The 26,863-nt window shown below is 34.3% G+C and overlaps 1 protein-coding gene across 9 annotated transcripts in view; it reads right to left on the reverse strand.

Moving 5' to 3' along the window:
- The window catches only part of ZMYM4 (zinc finger MYM-type containing 4), a 146,422-nt gene that overhangs the window by 44,209 nt on the left and 75,350 nt on the right, over window positions 1-26,863 (reverse strand). For 4 of the 9 annotated variants that reach the window (XM_053897647.1, XM_053897656.1, XM_053897657.1 and 1 more), the window contains 8 exons: window positions 16,436-16,960; window positions 14,656-14,717; window positions 14,133-14,303; window positions 9,718-9,780; window positions 6,892-6,976; window positions 6,405-6,660; window positions 2,095-2,269; window positions 1,584-1,796 (listed from right to left, as the gene is read on the reverse strand). In XM_053897647.1, the coding sequence (XP_053753622.1) occupies window positions 1,584-1,796; window positions 2,095-2,269; window positions 6,405-6,660; window positions 6,892-6,976; window positions 9,718-9,780; window positions 14,133-14,303; window positions 14,656-14,717; window positions 16,436-16,960 (1,550 nt within the window). Of the gene's footprint in view, window positions 1-1,583; window positions 1,797-2,094; window positions 2,270-6,404; window positions 6,661-6,891; window positions 6,977-9,717; window positions 9,781-14,132; window positions 14,304-14,655; window positions 14,718-16,103; window positions 16,270-16,435; window positions 16,961-26,863 lie in introns of those variants that run through there. The other 5 variants (XM_053897664.1, XM_053897661.1, XM_053897668.1 and 2 more) reach the window with 3 other exon arrangements.

Here is a 26,863-nt window from a genome sequence, read left to right on the forward strand (position 1 = left end):
GCCCCACTGAACACCATAATACTTCCACCATAGCATCTCTACTCAGTTTTATGTCTATCTCCCTTAGGAGACATGGAGCCCTTCAAAGCAGGAATCGCATCTAATGTTTGTTGAATGAATTATATATAAGGAAAAAAACAAAACAACAGATACGACCATTTTCAACATGCCAGGTTCTATACTAGGTGCTTTCCCATTCTTCCTTCACATAATCCTAATAACATCCCAGTGACAGTAGTAGTATAATACCCATTCACAGATAAGAAAAATTAAACCCAGAGAGTTTAACTGTTTATCCAAGGTAAAATTCTATTTGAATAGAGAATCAAGATATCAAACTGAGATATGCTTTACTTCTAAATCAAATTCTTTCTCTGTACCACAGTACATATCAATATGTGAGAAATTTAATAAGTAATGGCTAAATTAAATATAGTAAATAAATTAAAATTAAGATGATTCAACCTATTTCTCCTTCTCTTGTGGAATATAAACCATCTTTGAATAGACTGAATCCAAGTAACTTTTAGTACTTGAAACAGTTATCAGGAAAACAGTCTTTTGAACAAGGATAAACTCATGAAGATATTGGCTTTTTTTATCCCCTGTGAAAGCAAAAACAAGGAGTTTCTAAAGGAAGGAATAAATAGTAAAGCTAAGCCCCTTTAATGTACTTGAATAATAACAAGAAATAAAAGGAAACACCATATAATGTTTAAAATTCCAAAATCACTGCAAAGTATTAAGAATTTAAAAGGAATTTCTCAATTGACATTATTACATTCATGAATGTTGGTAGACTGTATAAAAAGTCACTATTTTAAGAAAAAGAATGATCAGCTATCATGCTACAAAAGAAAGGCATTGTAAAATAAAAAAAAAAAGATTATCATATCTTTGGATTTATGAATTCTAAAATCTAATTTTTGATCAAAATTTGCTAACAAATTACAAATATGGTAAAAATGAAGCTGTATTTGTTATACAGATTTCATTCAATTCATCTTCTATAAGCCTCATCTATTCACAAAATAATATATGACCTACATTTATTTTTTTCGTATTTCATGAAGAAAGGGAAAAACCCTTATAAACAAATTAATGGTAAGATTTTCAATTTCTGAAATGCAATTTCAACTATATGGATCTGATTCAAGAATATGTACGTAACCTGGACCTTACCTTGTCCAATAAAAAAGTATATTATATGCAAACCAAATATATTTCAAAGAAGGCTACACACCAAAAAGATAAGACTGGGTATCTCTGGGAAATGCATTATTTTTCTTCTTTATGTATTTTCAAAATATTATTCAAAAACATGAATCATATTTGAAATAAAAATGTCATGCCCAGAAGCATGTATTTCAAATGCATGAAGAGAAATATGCTACTTACAAAACTCTATAACCGGGTTTTTAATACACATTCATTTGACAGATCCTATTTATATGTAAAGTACATCAATTAAGCTAATAATAAGATCTCAGTATTTCTGCGGCATTTTCATAAGTAAGTACTACCAAAAAACATAGGTCCTCCTGAAATGAACAAAGACATTGGGGTTAGATACAGTCATGTACCTGCTTATACGCCGTGATACATGCTGAACTACAGAACTTCTTAGACTGGCCCTCTATCTGAAGCACGTGGCACTGCCCAGAGCCACTGTAGCAGTAGCCCCCACAGTTCTCACAACAGTTCATGGTGAGGTTGTTGGCAGAGCGAAACTTAGAGAAGCAGGCATCACTGCAAAGTTTATGTACCACATTCTGGTAATTAACTTCATGTCGAATCTAGGAATTAAAAAACAACAAACAAATCACAAGCACAGACCATCAAAAGCTGTTCTTGGGGTGCCTGGATGGCTCAATAGGCTGAACGTCTGACTCTTGGTATTGGCTCAGGTCATAAGCTCATGGGATCAAGCCCCTCATCGGGCTCTGGGCTGACAGCACGGAGCCTGATTGAGATTCTCTGTCTCCCTCTCTATCTCTCAAAAGAAATAAACATTAAAAAAAAAAAAATCTGTTTTAAGCACAAACATTAGATTCCCCCCCCCCCACACCCCAATAAAGTAAAAAGATGACTTACAACAGCATTCTTCTGACACATGCTGCATTTGGTTGAAATGCTATTCGTATTTATGGTGACAACAGGTTTCCTTTTCAGTTCGTATGTCGACAGACATGACTGACTGCAAAAATCTTTACTAGCTGTGGTATTTTCAAACTGGGCACTGATCACATCCTTTGGATTTAAAATGTCTCTAAAAATGATAACAAAGATAAAATAAGCCACAGTATCATTTGTATTTTTCCTTTTTTGTGAGTTAATAAGTAACACAGAGGCCATTACGGGTGTATGGAAAGGACACTGTTACTTAAATGAGAAAGCCTCAGTTTTCCTGGATAAACTGATAAATTGCTCTGATCCTTAAGTTCTGTTCCATAAAACAGAACTTCTAACACATGATTTATTTCATAGAACTGTTGTGAGGATTAATATACTATATTTTAAGACTAACAGACTACACATCAAACAGTTATCATTCATTATCTCTAGTAGGTGGGATTATAAGAGATAGGAATTTTCTTTTTTAGGCTCTTCTATATTTTCAAGATACTCTTTAAAAATAATTAAAACTATTTTTAATTTTACATATACTTGAAAAATCAAAAAAGAAAAAAAATAAAACACTATCATTTAAGAGTAAAAATACAGGGCCGCCTGGCTGGCTCAGTCAGTACAGCATGCAACTCTTGATCTCAGGGTTGTGAGTTCAAGACCCACATTGGGTGTAGAGATTATTTAAATAAAACCTTGAATGAATGAATGAATGAATGAATGAATGAATGAAAGTAAAAGTATATTTCAAGCTACACAGTGTATATTCTAGCATGGTTGTACAAAATAGAGTATTTCCATATCTAAATAATTTAATTTACAAGTATTAGTAGCAAAGGCAATGAATATTAAAACCTTTTAAGGCTCCCTACCACTCCACCCTTTATCTTACCCCTAAACCACTGTTCCTAAATAGTAGTTTATCAGATAGTTTAAGCGTAAAGCATTTTAAAAGCCAATGGGAAAACAATGCCTTGATGAAATTTTCCAAATAGTGTCTCTCTCTCATGAATACACATACACATAATAGTATATAAGCCATTATATTCATTCTTGCAACTTAAATTATACAAATAGAGCACTTTTTAGAAAAGATGACAAATATCTCTGATTCAATAGAAGATAATAGTAAACATAATGGGAATCATCACCAGGAACACCTCATATGCTGTAATGTATAACTTCATACCTCATCTTCTATACTTAGTAGCTCCAGGCACCTCTAGTTTCTGCTTTTTTTTTTTTTTTTTTTTTTTTTTTTTTTTGCCTTCACAGTTATTTTTTAAGTAGATTTTAATATATTTCATTTACAGGGGTATTTACTGAGCACTTATATTGAGCCAGCCACTAGCTACATCCTGTATAAAAATATGGTACAAGCATGCACTAAAGGCGCTCACACCATATTGGGACAGACAGACAAATGACATAAAATGCCATAACAGAAGCATTCTTAAAATACAAAAGTGAACTAATTATGAAAAAATATAATGCACAACAGAAAGAGAAATGAAGAAACAATTATTTCAGACAATATGTAACATGAAAGGCTATTTTTGCTATGTCTTAAATAGGAGTTTTCCAGGAGGTTAAGGAAATAAGAATTGGGGAGCAGCATTGATCAAAGCAATAGAGTATAAAAGCAGGTATTTCTCACTTGCCTTAGTATGCTTAGCATCCAACTACATTACATCTTATCATAGATTTTATCTGATTCCAAACAGTAAAAATTCAGAAATGATACAGACAATCCCAAAATAGTTACTTCTCTATCATTGTATCAAGTAATTTTATCTAACAGTATTAAAAAAATTACCCTCCAAATTACCTCTTCTAAGTAGGATTTTGAAACAGATTTTTAAAAACTAAGCATTAGGTCCTTATTACTAAGGAAACCTGAAAATTAAATGATGATTAGCTAAAATATATTCAGAATTTAGGTTAAATTCAAGATGCTAAGAAATATGGTTAATAAAACATTAAGAAAAATAAAACGTACTTCAAACAGCTAATGAGGTGTTGTTTTTTTTTGTTTTTTTTTAATCAACCTAAGTGCTGCTGCTATATCTCTACTGGTCTATAAAAATAGCAGTGGCTATCAGGATGGAAATCTTTTCTAGCTCCACCCATTCAAATTAAATTGAAATCCTTCTTGGGCTCCTTCAAGGGATTAATTTACAAATTAAACCTGTTTGATTATATGGAGTGGCAGGGGCAGGCGACGCATGTGCCCAAATTAACCAGCTATGTGACACAGAGGAAATCTTTTAATTTCTTTGAATCCAATTTCCTTATACTTAAGGTATGATCCAACTCAACAATATTATAGTCCGATAAATCAGACCATCCTAAACTTCTGCAGTCTGACTGTGTAAGAGGAAAGCAAGGGGAGGAATGGTTAAGTGGTAAAAAAGAGATAAAAGAGTAGTTCAGGAATAAAACAAAATGCAAGGAAAAACAAGACTGATCAGTGGCTGAGGACTGAGCAACAATAGAAAAGATATCCTGTAAAATGAGAAGGGGAGAAAAGAAAGAAAATGGAGAAGATCAGGCAGGTAAGGAGTACCTGAAAGGACAGTAAGAGGCAAATGGAAAAGAACGAGGGATTTAAAAAAAAAAAACAGAAAAGGATAATAGAATACGTGAATAAAGAGGTAGAACAGTTAAGAGTCAAGAAATGACAGGATGAAAAAATGGAAGATTTATGGATAAGACCAAACATAACAAAAGACAAATGCAATCTTAAAGGATAACCAAACTACGTAAGATCAAGATAGGTAAGATATGATATGTAGGTAAAAATGACCTAAAATAAAAATATGTATGCACAAGAATTTAAAAACAAAGAAAGAGGGCACACATCTTAAAACTTCTATGGGTTTCTGGGATGCCTGGGTGGCTCAATCAGTTAAGCATCCAACTCTTGATTTCGGCTTAGGTCATGATTTCATGGTTTGGTTCATGGGTTTGCACCCTGCATTGGGCTACCCACTGACAGTGCAGACGCTGCTTGGGATTCTCTCTCTCTCTGCCTCCCCCTGCTCACACTGTCTCTCTCAAAATAAATAAAAAAACAAAACAAAAAAACAAAAACCCCTTCTGTGAGTTTTCTAAGGTCATTTTGAAATTCATTGATAACATCTCTGAACTATCTAGGGCTATTATTATGAAAGAAGAAATAACATCAAAATTTCAGAAAGTGCCTATCACTAACGTAGAATTAAATAAAGAAGCATAAAAGGAAGTTATATGAAATTGTCTCATGGCAAAACAGAAAAAAGGAAAAAAAACCCTATAAATATAATTTTCAAGTTGACTTAATCTTAGAATCTGATGATGAATATACTAGAATATAGAAAAGAGGTACACACTTTCAAAAACATGCTTTATAATTCAAACAGTACAAATAAAGAAATCTATTTTTGCTAAATCAAACATGAAACATAAAGGGAAGCCCACATAACTTCCAAAAAGACTTCTAACCACATTCAAATTTCTTTCAAGTCTCTAAAATGCCTTTTTCCATTTAAACCAGAAGAGGGAGCATCTTTTTTCCCTTTCCAGAGAAAGGGAAGGATCCACGTAAGGCACTATAAACACAAATATCTAAACTAATAAATCATGGTTTGAACAGTTTAATAACAGGCCAAAGTGTTTCAGAATGAGAGCATTATTCATCTTTTTCTGACCTATTTAAACAGTTTTAACAATCACCTTACCAAATCAGCCAAAATTAGTTCATATTCTTCAAATATATCAGGATGATCTCATCAAGGTCTAAGGTCATAGTCTTTTGATATTAAACACTGAAATGGTACCTCTGAGGCAGTTCAGAGATATTGAGAAGATAAAAATATATATTGGAGTCCTTTTTTCTTTTTTTTTACACTGGAGTACTTTTAAAGATAAGAAAGGTATTAAATGAATTCCAATTAGATAACAGGATACATAACTTTAAATATTTTTGGATTTCAGTATCTATTACCTACAAATAAAATATTGTGGTATTATATGACCTAAGTGGTGTAGTTTTTGTTTTATGAAGCATCTCAACTAACATGGATGGAAAGGCTGGTTTCAAAAACATCTCAATATATATAAAAGGCACATTATTTATAATTCAAATAAGCTGAGCACCTAGGATCCAGAAAAACTGAAAGCAACAACATACTGTGGCAATTACCAAAAAATATGGAAATGTAGAAAACTAAACAATACACAGATAAGAATGAAGTGTTTTAAAAGGAAACAGAAGATAATTTAGAATTCTGCTATACTTTGAGCAACTTGAACAAGTTTTCTTGGTGGGAGGAGGTGGTGGGCGGGCAGGTGGAACTGTATATCCAGTGAGGCACAGTGTAGAACAGAAGAGCTGAGTCGACCCCTTCCTCTGATAAGCAGTTTGCCCCTTCTGGAGAATTTTTTTACAACCAGAACAGGAAACTCGAACAGCTGTGGCTGGAACTGAAGGAAGCATTTTATTCATGCCAGATGACGCCAGTGAAGGCTGAAAGCCAGTAGTCAACTGTGGAGCTTAAAAAAAATTAAAAGAAAAATGTTTTACTTTTCATCATGAATTTTATGTATATATCCTTTCTTCCTCTTCCATAACCAGTCTTGAAACCCCAAATTATCCAATATAAATGACAGCCATTCTAAATGAGCAGAGAACTGCCTAGCTTACTAATACAAGTAGATACTTCCTCTCACTCATACTGGTCAGAATAAATAAACATGATTCATTTACTCAATTCTGTTTCTTACCAAGAGGACTGCCACTGACTGAAAACACAGCACTAATTTTCAGTTCCCCTTCTTGAGTTTTTTGCTGTTGGCCATGACTATACTCCTTTAAAAAAGAAAATAAATAAATAAATACTTAGAGAAAAGAATAAATATAAAATATCTAAAGAAATCCAGACATTCAATAAGTTTTGTTTTGGCTACATGGGTGGGAGGGTGGGGAGGGGAATTTATACTACATTACCATTAATAAGGAATAATAGCAAGCAAACTATAATTGCAATAAGGGTATAATAGGTTTGTATATGCTGAGAAAGAAACAAACAAAAAAAAATGAAGGAAGCTACCCAACTAGCCTTGTAGCACTACCAGATATTTATTTTTGACAATTATTATTACAGTATTTTAAGTTGCTGTTTATCTATTATAAAAGTAATACACAAACTATATTTTGTATTGTAAAACTATACAAAATTTAGACAAGCAGAAATAAGGAAAAATTCTATTCATATTTCTATCACACCAAAACAACCACCATTTTCTCTTGGTATATTTCTTTCCAGTCTTTTCCCCTCCTGTAGTCAGAGATTTTATTTCTCTACATAGTTGTAATTAAACTGAATATATCATTCTAGTAAAATAATTTCTTGATCACTTGAGTCAGTGAAACATTTGCATATTATTACATTTTACTCCAAAATCACTTCAAGTGGCTAAATGTCCGTGTTTTTTAAGTTGGAGTCCAAGAATCCCTGAGGTCTACAGATGTACTGTAGGGAGTCTGAGAATTCTAAGAGAATATTTTTAAAAACTGCATCTATTTCAATGACTTTTTTGGTGAATGTAAACTTATTTTTAGTCATGAATAACCACATATAACTGAGTTATACTACAAGTTTTCAGTGCTGTTATTTGCTTTAACAATTCTATTATTGCACTGTGAAAACTCTAAGTGCCAGATTTAACTTTTATTTTAATTGCTTATCACACTGAAATCTGCGAAACCCCAGCAGATCTCTTATTCTTGGAATTCTCAGGCAACTCCAAAATATCCCCCTTTTTTTGTGGTTAAGAGGTATCTGGTACATTACTCAAGTTTGAGAAGTACTGATAGATGTGTATTATTTAATAGATATACCAGATTACACAGGGATCGGACTGGGATAGGGTGAGTGAGGCATTTGCCTCAGGCACAAAGTTAAGGTACCAAAAATCTCAGTAATCAAGATAAATTAGTGTTTCAATGCGGCATTTTTAAAAATCAAAAAATGCAAAATCCATGAACAAAATAACAAAACTTAAATAAATAAAGACAGGATCAGTATTACTGATTTTTCCTTTGGCCTCAGTCTCCAATTTGATGGCCCTGCATAACACTGAGATTATATGACCATAACCCAATGTCAGTCAGTCCTTTTGTTTCCTCACATTTGGTATAATTAGAAATGCCATGATGAATATCTTAAGTGAATATTCATACTCTCATACTTAGCATTATCTTCTAAGGAAAGGATTCTTGAAGTGAAATTACTAGGTAAAAAGGCACACAGTAAATGTTCTTGATACACAATGACAGGTTGTTGTTTTTAAACTTCTGATTAGATTTATTCTAGCAATTTGTGAAAAGCCATTGAAAAGTCTTTCCCCACTACTATTTCATTTCAATCTGCAATTCTTTTTGTAATATCCACTTACAAAAAAGCATTATAATATAACAATATTAACCCTGTATAGCATGTTATTAACATTTCCTCAATATGTACTTTTAAAACTTTTTATAAAGTTTCCATTTCTATGCCAAAAATCTAGTTTTTACCTTTGTGACTCCTTCGATTCTTATAAAGTTCTACTTCCAAAAGAAAACACTAAGAAAATGGTTTCATTGTTTCTAAGACAGTCCTTTCATCCAGAGGTCAGCAAACTTTATCTGCAAAGGGCCAGATACTAAATATTTTTTTATTTTGGAGGCCATACTACCACAACTACTCAACTCTGTCCTGGTAGAGCAGAAACACCCATAGGTAATATGTAAATGAAATGAATGTGGCAATGATCCAATAAAACTTCATTTACAAAAACAGTGTGCAGAAAAACAAAAACAAAACAGAAAACACAGAAAGCAGGCTGGATTTGGCATGCTGCTGCTAATTTGCCCAATCCCTAATTTAATCCATCTGGAATTTATTTATTTTGATGTTTAAAGGGCTAGTCTTCTTTTTCTTTCTCTGAGTAACTAGTGAATTCCTTCCATTCACTGTTAACAGATCAGATTGCTTTGAAAATGTCTCTTTTGTGGCAATCTATTCTGTATCATTATCAGCCGTATTTTTTTTTTTTTTTAAATAAACTCTACCCCCAGCATGGGGCCCAAACTCAAGGCCCCAAGATCAAGAGTCGCATGCTCCACCAACTGAGCCAGCCTATTTTTAGGATATCACACTATCCTAATAAACGTAATCATGAGAGGTTTAACCATTTATACAATAGTCCACCACTATCAACCTATATTTTTAGAACACATGTCGAATGTTTGTGTGGATGCCTATTCTTCAAAACATTAGAACCTACTGATATTGTCATCAGAACTGTATCAAAACTGTATCTTAATTTAGGAATAACTAATATCTTACATTTTTTTAAAAGTCTCTCCATTCTATCAAATTGTCTTTCACCTGACATAAGTACTTTCTAATTGCTTTGTCAAGGGGAATACCAAATATTTTCATCATATTCTCTGAGAAACAAGTGATTTACAGAAATATTGCTATCTTTCATATAACTAAAATTCAACTAGCTACTCCACTATACTTTCATGAACTCTATTAATTCTCTAATAAAGATCCTTACCAGTAAACGATGACAATTTTGTCTCCCCTTTTCCATTATTTCTTCTAATTTCTTTAACATGTACTGGGTCGAAAATCCAACAAGAGTTAAATAATAATGCTGACATCAGTAATTTGTGTTCTTTTAGTAATTATTAACAGGTTTCCATCATTTTACTCTTAAATTCAATGATTGTTATTGATCTGAAGTAGATATTTCCTTACCATGACCAAGAGAGTATCTATTACAAGAAATGCACAGTAAATTACATGAGATGTCTTTCTGCATCTATCTATCCAAACAGTCTTATTTGACCAGTTGAAATTATGTATTAAAAGATTTCCTAACATTGGCTCATCCTGACATTCCTACATTATATAGTATATTAAAGCAAATTTCAAGTAAAAAAAACTTTTTTTAATCTCAGAAAACTCCCGAAAAAATCAATACTTATTGACATACTTTAATGGTCTCCAGTCAGCTCTTTCTTTTTCACTGTTCATGACAATTATTCCAAACTTCTGATACGTTTCTTAAGCCTCAAGTACATATTACTTATATACCATAGTAAAATAAGTGTATCTTAAGTACTCTACTTATAGACCGCACAACGCCTTCAAGGCAGAATCATGTTTATGTTAGTATCCCCCTAAAGATGACTAACTTTACAAATATTTAATTATAAACAATGACTAATAACTTAAGTGAAAATCTGATGGCTTCAAAAGCTTTCAGAAGGAGAAAAACAGGTTATCAAAACAAAACAAAAAAATCCTTTACCAATAGCTTTACCTTCCCTTTGTTTACCATAAAGGAAGAATTGTATCCGTATCCCAAGACAGTATTTTAGAAATGAAGAACCCAGTACCTATAGCCAAGTTAATCTGATATACCTTAAAAAAGCCCAGCATTTAATTACTGCATTCTACTTTCTAAAACTCTATGACTCACTATTGTGAAAATTTATTTGCTTTCCCATCATAATCCATTTACTTTAACAAGAGATAAAATTAGCTCTTTTAATAAGAGGAAAAAGAAAAGAAAAACAATCATGACGTTAATGTAGTATTCACTGAATTTCCAATTTTTAGAACCAATAGAAAAGGGGAAAAGCAAAAATAGGGTCTCTGGCTCTTTAAATTTTCTATTTTAAAAAACCTTCTCCAGGCAGTTTTAAACATTAAACAACTTTTATTTATATAAAGATTGTTAGGATAATAATAAAATGACCTTCATTATGGCCCCATAATGGTTCCTTCCAACCTTTATGAACTTCAGTTCCCTCATCTACAAATGGAGTTAATACCACCTACTATGGCCTTCTTATACAGAAAGATGAGGCAACACACTACACACTGTATAGGTACACTGTACCTATAAAACACTACAGGAAATATAGTCACATGCAGGAAGGATCTGAATAAAGAAATGAAACTGCAAGACCAAATGATATTATGCTGATAACAGAGGTAGGAGGATGACAACTGGTGACCCCAGAAAATCATTAACTGATGAAATAATCAAGAACAAATGGGTTGAGTCTTTAAAAACATATACACACATTTCAGCACCCCAGGTGATTTGGAAAGTAGAGCAAGTATGGAAAGTAAAGAAATTAAGACCAAAATGAATTGTGTAAAAAGGAGAATTGGGAAGTGAGCTGAAAGTAAAATTACAAGTTAAGCAAAGAGAAAAGCCAAAGGAGGTTTTGATAAGGTGCCATGAACTAAAGCTATGATCTTATTAAATCATGACAAAAGTTACTACTGGTAACTGACAGTCAAAAGTAAAGCCTGACCACAACTGTAAAACCTATCAGTATTTTAAGAGAGTTAGGTTAATAGTACTGTTTTAGAAACTTAAAATAATATTAGCACTCCTTTCACCAGTCTATGGGAAATGTAAGAGTGAAAGCATTAGGCAGTACTGAACAGCAAAGAATACCGATTTCCAATGGTCACGGGAGAGAAATACCTAAAGGAAGAGGGCAATGAAGGAGAGGAAGTGGGGAGGGAAAGGGGAAGGGAAAGGGAACAGGAAGGAAAGATGAGGGAAAAGAAAAGAAAGACCAGGTTATCTGTGTCTAACATAAGTTGCCCAGAGGGATATCTAGAAGAATTATGAAAAGGTCTGATCCTACAGAATTGGTGTGGCTGATACAATAGAAAGGATTTCTCAGAGAAAACCTAACTTTATCAGGGCACCTGGGTGGCTCAGTCGGTTAAGTGTCCGACTTCGGCTCAGGTCATGATCTCGAAGTTTGTGAGTTCAAGCCCCAGGTCGGGCTCTGTGCTGACAGCTCAGAGCCTGGAGCCTGCTTCGGATTCTGTGTCTCCTCCTCTCTCTGCCCCTCCCATGCTCATGCTCTGTCTCTCTCTGTCTCATAATAATAAATAAACATTTTGTTTTGTTTTGTTTTGTTTTGTTTTGTTTTGAAAAACCTAGCTTTATCTACTCACGCGCTCGGACTGCCCCGTTGTAGGGTCAGGGTAAAGAATGTCTCTGGACTGTACGCCCAGGACCTATACACATTCCTGCTTGGTTCTCAAGAGTCCAATCAATCAAGTGCTGAAACTTTTGAGGAATTTCTTCCCCAAAATCATGATGAAACTTCATAATCAGCATTTTATAACATATTACACTTTCAATAGTATATAAACATGTAGTTGTTTATGACAATTCCATCCTATTGGTATCCCCCAACCACTGGAATTGCTGATTGCTTTCAAAAAAGTAATATAAATTATCCTTCCTGATGCTCCCCTTCCCCCAAGGTATTTGGTCTTTGCTATAACTGCCTTTTCATCCTAAAGGAAGTGCTACTGAGAGAGAAAGTAATGCTTTTGGATCCCTGCCAGGATTATGATTTCTTATGAATGTCCCATGTCCACACTGGGGCATGTAAAGAGACAGGAAATCTTCCCTGTATACGGATGTGTTTGTAGTCTTCTGAGGCATGAACTTTCCCTAGGTTACCAAGATATTTCTTTATCCCTAATACCAATAACCAAGATCTCCATTTTGCCTGCTTCTGTTAACATGCTTTCAATCTACCTTGTATTTAACTATTTTCATATTCCTGCTCTGCCATCTTCTTTGTTACCTTCACACTCATAACCATCCAGTTCCTACAGCTTTATCATCACTACTCTATACTGCTACCTTCCACTGAGCACCAAGAAATTAACTGAACATCAATGTGACTCATACAAAACATCTATTCTTACATCTCCTTATTGTAAAACAGTGGTTCTCAACAGCAGACAATTTTGCCCACCCACCAGGGGATGTATGGCAATGTCTGCAGACACTTGGGGGGGGGGGGGGGGGGGGTGGAGATACTATTGGTACCAAGTAGGTGGAGGCCAAGGATATTGCTAAACAAATGTACTACACTGCATAGGACAGCCCCTCACAACAAAGAATTATCTGGACCAAAATGTCAATAGTGCCAAAGTTGGGAAACCGTGCTCAGAGACATATGAATAAAAAAATCTCTTCCACAGAAGTCTCACACATTCAGCTCCCCAAAATAATAGAAACATATGGAAAGGGAACCTGTCTTTAGATCAACTATCATGTCGAGAAATAGCTAATTCATGGTATCTTTACTTCTCAGCCTCTGAATTCATGCCCTTTGTATAAAACATAGACCACCCTCAAATAACTGATTTTGTGTATTCATCCCTCAGTTCCCTTCGTACACTCCAAAATTATTACAGCACATAACTTTTTTCTTACATCCCAACTACTGTAATGTCATTAACTGCTTAGATATCTTCACTGATTTCAGAACTTCAGTTACAGGATCTCTGTAAATTTTTCCTCCAGAGCAATCTTCAATAGCAGAGCTGGGTCCTCCCTATTAATTACAGATCTCAAATTTGGAAACCCATTTCACCCATCAAAGCCTCCTTTACCTTATACCCATTGATCAAATGAACTAGTTCTTCAATCAATTAACCCTTTCAAAGATAACCTGTCCATTACTTCCTCCCCCAAGAAACTTAAATCCACACACGGTGTGTACTTCATTATCAGTAATTGCGCAAGGCTTACTACCTTGTATAAACTCAATCACAACATAAACTCATAAAAACCATAAACCTTCAGCCATGTCTGCTGCATCAATCTCAAATCCTTGAAGACTCCCCTTCCCTAATCCTGCACTGAAATTGTAAAAATCATAGAACAGTGACATTAAGGAACAAAGAGGATTAAAAGCCTAAATTACTACTCAGGAGAAGTTTCATGTAACTCTTGATTCCTTAGCATTACTCTCAGAAGATAATTCAAATTGCCTTAACCTTCATGAAGTCTCCTCTCACACTGTCAACAAACTACTTGACTTCTTAATCAAGAATTTCCTCTCTCAAATGAAGAATTCACGTGTGGAACAGAAAAGAAGGGGGGGAAAGTAAAGGTGAAATGTTTACTTGAGCATTGTCAGGTTCATCTTTAATTTTGTCTAGTAGTCCCTGCTGTGGTGCCATTGCTTTGTCATACTCATCATCCAAAGGTTCTTCTTTAATTCTAATATTTGATGCAAAGGAATTCCCCAGTTCCGAACCAATGGATTCTTTATTGGCAAATGGATAGCTGGAATCCTAAAACACAATATAAAGTATTAATAAATATTCAGATTTAAAGATTACTCCTCTTCAGGTGTTAACACCCAAAGATAAGCTCACTGGAAATGAAGAACTCTATGGATACGCATTAGAGTCCCTATGCCTAAAAGTAAATTGGTCTATGTCTAAATATCAAATACAAATAAAGAAACTAAGAGCTGAGGCTTCTCAGAACATCTTCAAAGATGTCCTTACCAAATAATAAAGCAAATTAAAAAAACAATCCGTGCTCTACCTAACACATATAGTTACAGTTTAGAAAATGACACAGAGAAAACTTTGACACTTGCCACAGTTACAGCAGTCTGCATACACACTGAAAACTTACCCTAAAGTTTGTTTCTGGGGTTTGTGGTAAATGGGTATGTAATGTTTCTTCAACTTGATTAGCTATTGAAAGAAAAAAAAAACAAAACAAACACATGTATATGAATAACAAATCTTATAAAGAGTGACCTAAAAAGCTATCATTCGATAATCACCTCTCTTGTCAAATAAAGATGCTTATTAGAGTGAAATGGGTCCCCAAAAATACCCAAAAGATAGTTTCACTCAAACAAAAGTCTAGCCCCACTTTCCTTTTAGCCTCACCTTACACATTTCCTCGCTCAAACCTAAATAATGTGGTTACCTTATTCACTATACTCTGCAAATTACTTGTGTTTGTTCTTCCCCATTTCTGCTTATATCATTCCAAGATCCCTCTATCTATCTATCTATCTATCTATCTATCTATCTATCTATCTATCTCTATACAGACTTCTGATTCTGCTCAGTTCAAAATTCACCTCTCCTCTATAAACCTTCCCTGGCCACTGAGTTAAAAAGCAGCTCTTTTCTAATAATACCTAAAATACACTGTTTCAGTTACCTGAAAGAAATCTTCTTATATGGCCTATGACAAATTCTTCTACCACTGTATTTAATTATAAATTAAATCTTACACTATTTAACCGGTCATTGATACTTCTACTACTTGACTTTTCCCTTCTACTATTAGACATTATGCTCCTTGGGCATAAATGCCCTCATAATTTATCCCCCATAGAGATATCAAAAATATAAATTTAATAATATATATTTAAAAATATAGTATACCCTGTTCAGCCTGGTACATAATGGATATGTAAATTAATTGCTCTTTTTAATACTGACCTAGTCTTTCTACTATATTTTTCCAGCATTGACAGAAGAAATGTAAGGGTTGATATATGGCACCTTGCTTTCCTTCACATCTATTGAGCATTTATTGAAATATTACTATTTTCACTGCACCAAGTTAGGCCCTAAGAATGCAAAGATGAATACGATACAATCTGGCCCTCAATAAACTACACTGGTAGGTACAACAAAACAAATATAGAAGTATAATAAGTATTATAAGTACTATAAATAATGAGGTATGAACAAAATGTTATGTAAATATAGAGAAGGAAACAATTCATTCTTCAGGTAGAGAGGTTAGAGATGACTACAGAGTAGAAGAGGTTTATGTGTTAGGCATTGTTGGATAAGAAGTACTTTATAGGCATATATACAAAGAAAGAAAAGGACATGCAGACAAACAACAGCAGAGGTAAAAGAAGGCAAAGAAACAAGAAAACATGTGACATATTTAAGAATGGAACTGAAGCTAAAGTATAGGGTACTCTGGGCAAAGAGGCTCAAGAAGGGCCTCAAGAAACCTCTAGAACATAAAAGAGAAATGTTATCAAATAGAAAAACCCTCCCTAATTTGGACTAATTGGTGGGACAGCAGTTTGAATTAGTGCTTACAGCACAAAGAAGTTAAATCCAACTTGAGGTTCCAATGTTCAACCAAAGAAAATGAGCAGGTGACTTGAGTATCTTGCCTTCTCATCAAAATATTGCAACCAGGGGAGGGAGAAATGAGGTTTAGAACTATTTTTCAATCATTTTTACCATTACCAAAAGTTACTGGGAGAAATTCAGTCACTCTGCAAAGAACAAGGATAAAAGAAAAATGACAAGCTTACAATGAATTTAACTGTTCATATTTTGCTTAGAATCAGAACTAATAAAAGCTATATTATTATCAGTACGTAGTTATTTATTGTGTTTTGTGGCTCTATTCCAACAATTATTACCTGCTTTATCAAAAAAACTGCTTTTCAACCTTGAATCCAACTCTTTATGGGGTTTATCCAACCGTTTTTCACGTTCATGATAAGTTAGGTCTCTATTTTTCTCCTTTCCAGAAAATGTCTCTTTGCTGTTTTCTCTTACTAGACTAAAATCTTTCCGTATTGATTTAAAGACAGAAACCTGATCAAACTGTTTAGGAAAGTCTTTTTTTAATTTATTTTGAATCTGTATTTCATTTTCATTGTCTGATTCATGCTGTGTGACTCTTCTCTCTACTTCCAAGCTATCATCAGTATGAATTGAAGAAACAAGATTGTCCTTTGAACTAAAATCCTGTTCATCCTCATTGTCACTACCAACGACTGGAATTCCTGCAAGATCCCCAGAGTTCAAAAAATAATCATCTTCATCCAGCAATGAATTTTCAGATCCTGTTTGATTCGGCATTCCATAAGACATGCTGTCAAGGGTAGGAGTTAAGTTGTGGTCTATATCTTCAGACATTTCTGTATCCATGATACCACCACCTTAAAAAGTAAAATACTGTTTAGACAAACGATAGTGCTAAAGATGACCACATTTATAAGGTCTGTCTGGTATTTAACCAAATATATAATTTCTCTTTTCAAACAAAATATAGATAATAATACCACAGCATTCAATGAGCAATTTGATATAGGTGTGATAGGACTATCCTAATGTGACAGATGAGGAAATAGGGATCTACAACTTGAGAAGCTATTTGAGGTTAGAAAGGAGGCAATGTGATGCAGAAAAAAAGAGTACCAACTTCAGAAACAGACATATCTGTACTGGAATCATAGTATGATCGCTAAAAATCTATGTGATCCTGAAAGGTAAACTCTCAGGTTTCTTTATTTGTAAAACAGTGTAATACTCACCTTAGAGATTAATTTGTGGTGAGGATTAATGATAGTATGTATAAAAGGCCTATTAACACAGTGACTAACACACAGAAGAGAATATAAAACTTCATTTTAATTACTACAGTGATTATTCTGGGGAACTGAGATTAGAACACAGGTCTCTGCTCTTAAAGTCTCACTATCTCTGTACTAACTCTAATAAACACAGCAGTTAATGTTTACAATGCTAAATATTTAAACATAAAGAATAAAATGTATCCAAGCCAGAAAAAACTTAAAAACTATTTACCGTTTGAAACTATAATGCTCACATCTCTTCCATTCCAAAATAAAATTTAAAAAACCTCCCAGCTCTCATTTCACCTTCCCTTCACAGTCAAACCTCTAGAAAAAAAGTCTACATCGGTTTATTTCTACTTCATTTCCCAGTTATTAATCCTCCAAACTTAATGCAACCTGGGTCCCAACTTCTCATTGGAACTGCTCTCATTAAGATCATCAAGGATTTCCTAATGGTCAAATCCAAATGATTTTTTTCAATCCCTATGTGGCATATATGTCCTGGATAAAAGGCCTTTGGTTTCTTTGACACTATACTTCTCCCTACCTTTCTAATTAGTCTATTAATTTATTTCATATTCCTCTTCCTCTGTTTATGCTCTCAATATTCCAATTCTCTTATTTTATACACTCAGACTATTTTACTCACCACCATAGCTTTCACCATTGCTGTGAATTTCCTAAGCACTTTCTTCCAAGATTCAGATCTCCATATTCAACAAGCTCCTATAAGTCCCTAGGGATCTCCAACTTAGTACTTTTAAAACCAAGTTCATCATGTTCCCATTCCAAGCATACTCTTCTTGTATTTCCGTCACCTGATTAACAGCATCAGCAAGCCAGCAGTTTGCTCATGAAAAGAGAAATCAGTCCAATTCTCTTTCCCTCTGGACAAATTCTGTAAACTGTCCTACTTAATATCTCTCGAATCCATCTCCTCCACAAGGCACCACTCTAACACTCCACATCTCTTACTGTGGACACTGTACTAATTAAATCTACATGGACATCTAGGAAGCAATCATATTCTTACAAACCCTACCCCTAAACCACATTTAACTGATCCATGAGCAGGCAAACTGAACCTAATAAAAACACAGAATGAAGCAAAGACTAAAAATATTGGTGGTACCAACAGCCTTGTTTTTATTTGTTCCTGAAGCTCAGATCAACCGTTCGTGAGACTGGTTGGTTCTTCAAGTCATTCCCTGGATTCCATGATCCAGGATAAATTCCTCTTTTTGTTTAAGTTTGTTTGAGTTGGATTACTTATAATCAAATCCTAATTGATACAAAGTCTAAATAAAAGCATTCCTCCAGTTGCCCCCCTCCAGAAAGACACTAGATTATTTTTCTAAACCATAAATCATTCTATATTATATCCCTTGAAATCCTTCCACAGCTTCCTACTGCCTAAAGTACTCATTCATTCAGCATATATTTATTAGGAAACCACTCTGTGGTTAAGCATTGTGATAAGTTCAAGGGATAAAATGATTAAAAAGATAGCTATGGTTCCCCCTCCTCAAGAACTAGAAAGACAAACAGAATAATAAAACAAGAAAATCATCATTTACTTAATTAAATAATAATCAAACAATAGATGCTAAAATCTTAGGAATGTCTACAGCTTACATTCACATAGTATATATATAACACAGAGAGAGCAGCAGGGAGGAATCAGAGAGCATGCACTACATTATAGTATTCAATATACTATTCCTTCAATTGTTCTATGTACTTGAAAATTCTTACAGTAATAGAAAGTTAAGGAGAAAATATAAATAAAGAAGTGTACGGTGTTGCACACACACATGCATATGGTGTGATAAATCTACCAGACTGTAAGCAACTAAAGGCCAGGGATAGAGTCTTCTCTATACAATACTTCGTCCTTAGTACCAGGCCATACAGCACATGATCAGTAACTGTTTCATGAATGAATACGCCTTTCATGTGGTCAGCAGCTTAATCTAAATTTTACAGTATATGAGAAGTAAACACTAAAAAGTAATATTGCAAGCAATTTTCAAAACCTCTACATTTAAATTCAGGATATGGTATTGAGAGAAAAGGCTAGCCACTTGGAAAAAGTAGATCCTTAACTCCTATCAAAATAATTTCCAGATGTTTTCAAAGTTTAAACATAAAAAATAAAACACTAATATAAAAAATATGGAAAAATTCTTTTTAAGTCTTAATAAAGTGGGGAAAAGCCTTTCTAAAAATGACACAAAATCTAGAATAAAAGACTAATTTATTGAGTAAAACAATAACAGGTCAAATGTGACCCAAAAACTGCTACAGAGAAGACACAAACCAAACCAGAGATTAGAGATTAACCAGCTAAAAAGATTTTATTGTATTTGATATCACAAAGGGTCATTTTGGATACAGATAAGATTCTTATGCCTCAATAAAAATACAAACAACCAAATACATGTACAAAAGAAAAGGATTTGAACAAACATTCCAGGAAAGGACACATGAAGGATGAGCTTTGCTCATAAGTGAAATGAAAATTAATAATGCAGTGAGATACCATGTTCACAAGCAGGTTGGTAAGGACAAAAGGTTTTGATAACAGCCTGACAGCCATGCTACAGGCCAAAGCTGCCAGAACTATGGCCCAAGGCCAAAAAATATATACAAAAAAAAAAAAAAAAAAAAGAACTTGTGACATGGACCATATGTGAGCTGCAAAGCCTAAAATATTTACTCTAGCCCTTGAAAGAAGAAAAGTTCGCCAACTGCTACAGTCAAATACTACTAGTAGGAATATAAACTGGTACAACTCTAATAAAGAATAGACAGTGATATTTATGATACTTTAAATACACATACCTCTTGAGCCAGCATTTCAACTTCTAAGATTTTATTCTAGAGATATAAATTCTTTTTATTTTTTAATTCAACCATAGTTAATATACAGCATTTTATTAGTTCTAAATCTTGCAAGGGAACTATGAAAAAAGAACAGTTACAGCAGCAAAGTCTGGAAACAGCCTATCTATTCATCAGTGAGGCTAAATTAATTATAGTACATACCTACAACAGAGCATTATGCAGTTATAAAAAAAGAATGAGGTAGCTTTATATGAATTTCCAAGGTTAATTAAGTAAAAAATACCTAAGTGACAAAGAATAAATACATTAGGCTATCACTAATGTATTTTTTAAAATTTATGAGTATAAAAAATATCTTCCATTGATCTTCTATGAAAATCATAACTGGGTAGCTAGAAGACAGAAACACAACTTTTCAAAGCATACTTTTTATATATTTTGAGTTTTGAAGCACATGTATCTATTGTTTATTGAAAACAAATTTTTTATCCTTATTTGAAAATGCACTTGAGATTTAAAGCTTTTTCAGAGACGGCAATTTCTAACAAAGCATCCAATTTGAATTTGAAATTTTGCTAGTGGGGTGCTTAGGTGGCTCAGTTGCTCAAGCGTCTGGGTAAATGTCCAACTCTTGATTTCAGCTCAGGTCATGATGCAGCAGTTCATGAGTTTTAGCCCTGCATCAGGCTCCATGCTGTCAGTGTGGAGTCTGCTTGGGATTCTCTTTCTCTCCTTTCTCTCTTTGCCCCTCCCTCACTCGCTCTCTCTCAAAAATAAACTTAAAAGATTTTTTAAATGAAATTTTGCTTGTTATCCCACAAGAAATATACAGGCTGAACAAATCTTAATGTAAGTGCTAGTTACATTAAGATACATAATTAACAGGGTGCCTGGGTGGCTCAGTTGATTAAACCTCCGACTTTGGCTCAGCTCATGATCTCACAGCCCATGAGTTTGACCCCACGTCGGGCTCTGTGCTGACAGCTCAGAGCCTGGAGCCTGCTTCAGATTCTGTGTCTCCCTCTCTCTCTGCCCCTCTCCTACTTGTGCTCTCTCTCTCTCAAAAATAATAAACATTAAAAACAATTTTTTTAAAAGATAAATAATCAACTGGACAAGAATCCTCATCCTTGAGGCCCATTTAATCAAACAAAAGAAATAGCTCCTGTTTCTCAAAGCCTAGATATACAAAACAAAGCAGGACACTGCATTTATCGGGGATCCCAGTAGCTAGTGAAACCCTTGAAAGTACCAATTTCTCATGGAAGACTCCTGGCTGTTAGACACTGTGAACAGGATTGGCATATGTGAGGAAATATGTGAGAAAAAGGAAGGACAAATGACTGGACCTGAATGAGTGAGAGGAAGAGTGCTAAAAAATGAGAAAAGAGAAAAAGCCAGAGAACAGGTCCATTACAAATTTGCAGACCATAGGGAAAAATGCAATATATTTAAGTGTGAAAGGAAGTCATTAAAAGATCCTGATGAGGTTAACATGATTTATATTTTACAAGGATCACCCTAGCTTCTATAGGACTCCTTTAAGACTGTTAAATGTTACAGGGAATGTGACGCCTAAGTGGCTCAGTCAGTTAAGCGTCAAACTTTGGCTCAGTTCTTGATCTCATTGCTCCTGAGTTCGAGCTCTCCATCAGGCTCTGTGCTGACAGCTCGGAGCCTGGAGCATGGAGCCTGCTTCAGATTCTGTCTCCATCTCTCTCTGCCCCTCCCCCATTTTCTCGCTCTCTCAAATATAAAATAAAACATAAAATTTTTAATGTTAAGGGAATAAAGAATGGAATGGAAGTGGGAAGAACAATTAGGAGATTATTGCAATAATCCAAGGAAACATTGGTGGCTAAGGCCAGGATAGTAATGGTGGATGTAAAGGAGAAACAGTCTGATTTGGGTTTAGAGGCATTCCCTGATATATAAGAAGCTGGATATGAAAGAAGCAAAGGATAATACAACAGGGTATCATTGCTTCAGATGGGAACACTAAGAGAGGAACAGACAGGAAAGAGGTAACTTGGTTTTGGGCCTGTTAATTTTGAGAACTTTATTAAATCTTCAACTGGAGATAATAAGATGGCAATTAGATATATTAATAAAGAGGAATTAAAAAGGAGACTCTTGCCAAGCAATGACATACATATTGGGGAATCAATGAAGAGATGGCACTTAAAATTAATGCGACAAGATGAGATCACCTAGCAAATTTATTTACTACTGATGGAAGAGAGCTAAAGAGTCCTCTGCACCATTTGGAAATCTGATAGAAAGGAAGGAATAAGGAAAAGAGACTAAGATACAACAGCCAATGAGGCAAGAGGAAAACTAGGTGACTGATGTCAAACAAGCTATGTAAAGGAAGAATTTCAGCAAGGATAGACTGACCAACCAAAACAAACACTGCTGAGCTGACACAGAAGATGAAGACTGAGAAGGATCAGTAACATGTGCAAAGCTGAAATGATCTTCTAACTTGACAAGAGTATTATCAGTGAACAAATGAGTATACAAGCTGGAGTGGGGTGATCCCAAAAGACAGAACTGACGAACCTTAAGTACAGACAACTCTCCGTAAGAGTTTTGCTCTAAATTAAAGAAAATGAGCAGAAACAGGGTTAAAATCTGCAGTGAAGTCTTTTTCCGACCTGGTATTTTTGTTTTGTTTTCCTCATTGTTTTACTTTTTGGTGAGGTGTTTTTTGCTTGTTTTTATGATGGAGAATATTGCAGCTTGTAGTCTGCTTATGAGAATGATCCAACAAACAGGGAACAACTAAGGAGTTTAAAAGGAAAATCTATGTGCAACAGTGGATGTGGTCAGTACATAAATAAACTTCCTCAGTACAAGAATGAAAGGAGTACATGTGTTAAATGCAAGTAAGTTGTAAGATTTTGTGAACGGAGATCAATGGTATCTGAAGCAGTTTTAAGTACAGTATTTGTATTCGACAATGAAAGTAAGTTTCATGGTAGGTCAACTTTTACTCCAGGTCTTCCTGCTTAGGCTTTGCTTTAAGAGGCAGACTGATGTTTCTATACTATACCGAAGGATCATTTCAAGGCACAAACATCAACTAAGAAGTCCAATAAACACATAAATGAACACTGTGAAAGGGCTGTTAGCTACTTTCATTGCCAATACATTACTTGATTCCTCCCATACTTTTTTGTTTTTAATCAAAGCATAATTTTCAGATATTAAATAATATCAGTTATAATTTTAACTTTAGTTAAAATCTTAGTTCTTAGTTAAATCTTAGTTAAATCTTAGTTCTCAAACAATTCTGAAGTTGCTTTTCTCTCTTATATAAAATAAAGAATCAAAAAAGAAAAGAAAACATAAACTCTGAAGAATGCAAAACCAAGTAACAACAAGCATAAAAATGAGGTAATCTATGGGGTGCCTGGGTGGCTCAATCGGTTACGTGTCCAACTTTGGCTCAGGTCATGATCTCGTGGTTCACAGGTTTGAGCCCCACGTGAGGCTCTGTGCTGACAGCTCAGAGCCTGGAGCCTACTTCATGGATTCTGTCTCCCTCTCTCTCTGTCCCTCCCCCACTCGTACTCTGTCTCTCTCTCCCTCTCTCTCTCTCAAAAATAAATAAAACATTAAAAAAAATTTTTTTAATGAGGTAATCTTGTTCATTTTAAGTGAGGTTCATTTTAAATAAAAGATTACAACATTAGAATTTTGTCACTGATATATTTCTAAGATGATTTAGTGTTATTCAATAAAATGCAATTTGCTGAATAATAAAAGCCTCTTCGAACTAGAAGATTAGGAATACAGTTTAATAGTTAAAACTCCAATAAAACCAGGAATCATTAACAAATGAAACATACATGTCTTACACATTTATTTTTATTTGGGATATATAAAAGCACACTGACCAACCATTTGAGGATCAACCAAATCTTGCAGAATGTGCATGCTAATTTGAGTTCTTTCTTGAACAAATTACACCCATAATGTAAACTCCATGACTGCAACTGTCGTTTCTTTAAAGTGGAATGACAAAATACTGACACCTGCACCTCCATGTTTTTACTGATTTATGTAGTAAGTATTTCCAAAGCATTCAAATTATTCATAGAAATAAGTCACTTGGAGTACATGGGTGGCTCAGTCAGTTAAGCATCCAACTCTTCATTTTGGCTCACATCATGGTCTCATGGTTAGTGAGACTAAGTCCCATGTTAGGCTCTGAGCTGACACAGAGATTGGGATTCTCTCTCACTCTCGGCCCCTACCCCACTCAGCGTTCTCTCTCTCTCTCTCTCTCTCTCTCAAAATAAATAAATATTTTAAAAAATTTAAAAGAAAGAAACAACTCACTTTCCAGAGTAAATTCCATTAGTGTAAAAACAATTTAAATTATACAATTACAATGACAAGTAGTACTAAAAGAAACAGGTTTGGAAACAACGGACTCTTGGTAAACATACAACTCATCAACAGCTAAACTTATGTGGCTTTATCTTAAACTAGTAGATGCTTTTCAACAGCCATTCTAGCTTCTGCCTTTATTGACAGACCCTGATTCTCATCAGGACACACTTACAGTAATAGAAAGAATGATAATTTGTATTTATGATCCTAAGATGAAAAGGAATCTTTGCTATTAACAGGCCAGTAACCAACAGGAAACTTTTCATGGAAATGGGATAATAATTAGAATACAACAATCCAGTGTTCTTTCAAACTGCAGGTATCACCCATTAGTGAGCCAGGGCCAGGAAACTGTTTTTTAATAAGACAGAGTAGAAGGGGCACCTGGCTGGCTTAGTCGGTAGAGAATGCGAATCTTGATCCCAGGGTCATGAGTTTGAGCCCCGTGTTTGATGTGGAGATTACTTTAAAAAAAAAAAAAAAAAGACTATACTAGAAAGCAAAGTGCATTAGTCAGAGTAACAATAAGCAATGCTATAAAAAATGTCTGTACACACATAGGTCTCTATGTAAAATATATTTCTATCAGTGTTTCAAAGTTACAGTGAATAAGTGGTGATAGATATTAACGAAACTAATTGTAGTAATCATTTTGCAATACATACAGCAAATCATATGTTGTACATCTAAAAAAATTATGCAATGCTGTATGTCAATTTTACCTCACTTTTAAAAATTTTAAAACAAAAACAAAAACCCCTAGATAATTTTGCTTCTGATACACAATAATTCTTGAGGATCACTGAACTAAAGCAATGCTTTCTCAATGATTACCGGCCATCAGAATCTCTTGGTGAGCTTGTTGGAAACAGATACCTGAGTTCCACACCACCCCCAAAGATTCTGGTTCTGCAGGTAAAGGATGACAGCTAGAATCTGATTCCTAACAGACTCCCAGGTGATGCTAATATTGCTGATCCACAGACCACACCTTGAGTAATAGGTTCTAGTTTTTTATGAACCAGGCATAAATAAATCACCACACCCAGAGGCTGAAAGCAATCTTCAGATTCATCAAGTCTAACTTCTTATCAGATGGTTGAATTTCTTTCACAAAATCCCCCTGAACGTTCTACCAACAAAGACAAACCACTGAATGCCCTACCATACCAGAGATGAACCATTTACTTAAGTCAGGTCAATCATCAAGGATCCATGGTAAGTACTAACAAAGATGAATGAGCTTCCTCAGGAAGTCACGACTACAGACTATAGCTCTCTTATTTTCATTCAAATATGTGTTGTTATTGTAGAACTATTCAAGTATGCCACTGTAACCTCTACACATTCAATAAAGAGAGATGAGATTCATAGGTGATAGTCACAGGACTTACTTTCACTAATTTTTGCTTTTATTCGTTCCCATAGGAAAAAAAAATAGCTTGAAACCAGTGGAATATTCACAACAATTTGATTTTATAATTAATAGATTTTATTACTAAAAGGTGACCAACAAATGTTGACACTTGAAATACCTCTGATAGAAATAAGTTACAATTTCAATAGTCCATTTGAACACTATTAAGACTAAAAAAAATGTGATTTTAAAGAACAGATAACAACCGTTTGTTATAAAACAACCATTTGTTCTTCACTATGAGGACAACTAAAGACAACAGACTTTACTTTTTTGGAGGTTCACTGGTATTTATACTGCTCTAAAAGTAATGATCAAGAAGAACAGCAAAATCCATAAACTGATACATTTGGCATGTACCTAAAAACTGTCCAGGGTCTATTAAAGTTGAAACATATCACTATAACAGAATATCATACACTTTAATGAAATAAAACATTTACGTATTTTTATAATATTTCAATATTTCAGGGCATATTATTTTCATAAGCAAAATAAAATGAAATTTTAACAAAATAATAAAAGTGGAAGTAACTTATGCCAATAGTTCCAAAGCACAATGCCACAGAGATATAAGGAAACAGTCCCAAATCTGTCCCAATCTACACTTTCAAATCTTCTATCCTTCCAATTCTAAAATCTCTGTAACATGGTTATATTATTTATAAAGTGAAACCTTTAATTTTCATCTTCTCTCCCATCTTGCCTCACCAGATATAGCTGATATCCCTTTCTATTCAGATAAACAAGGATCTGTTCAAGTCCTGAATCTAATTTATCCTACCCCTTATAACTAGAAAGAATTGCAATGCTAAAGG

The sequence above is a fragment of the Panthera pardus genome, unplaced genomic scaffold, assembly GCF_024362965.1.
Source record: "Panthera pardus isolate Hobbes unplaced genomic scaffold, ASM2436296v1 HiC_scaffold_11, whole genome shotgun sequence".
Lineage (NCBI taxonomy): Eukaryota > Metazoa > Chordata > Mammalia > Carnivora > Felidae > Panthera > Panthera pardus.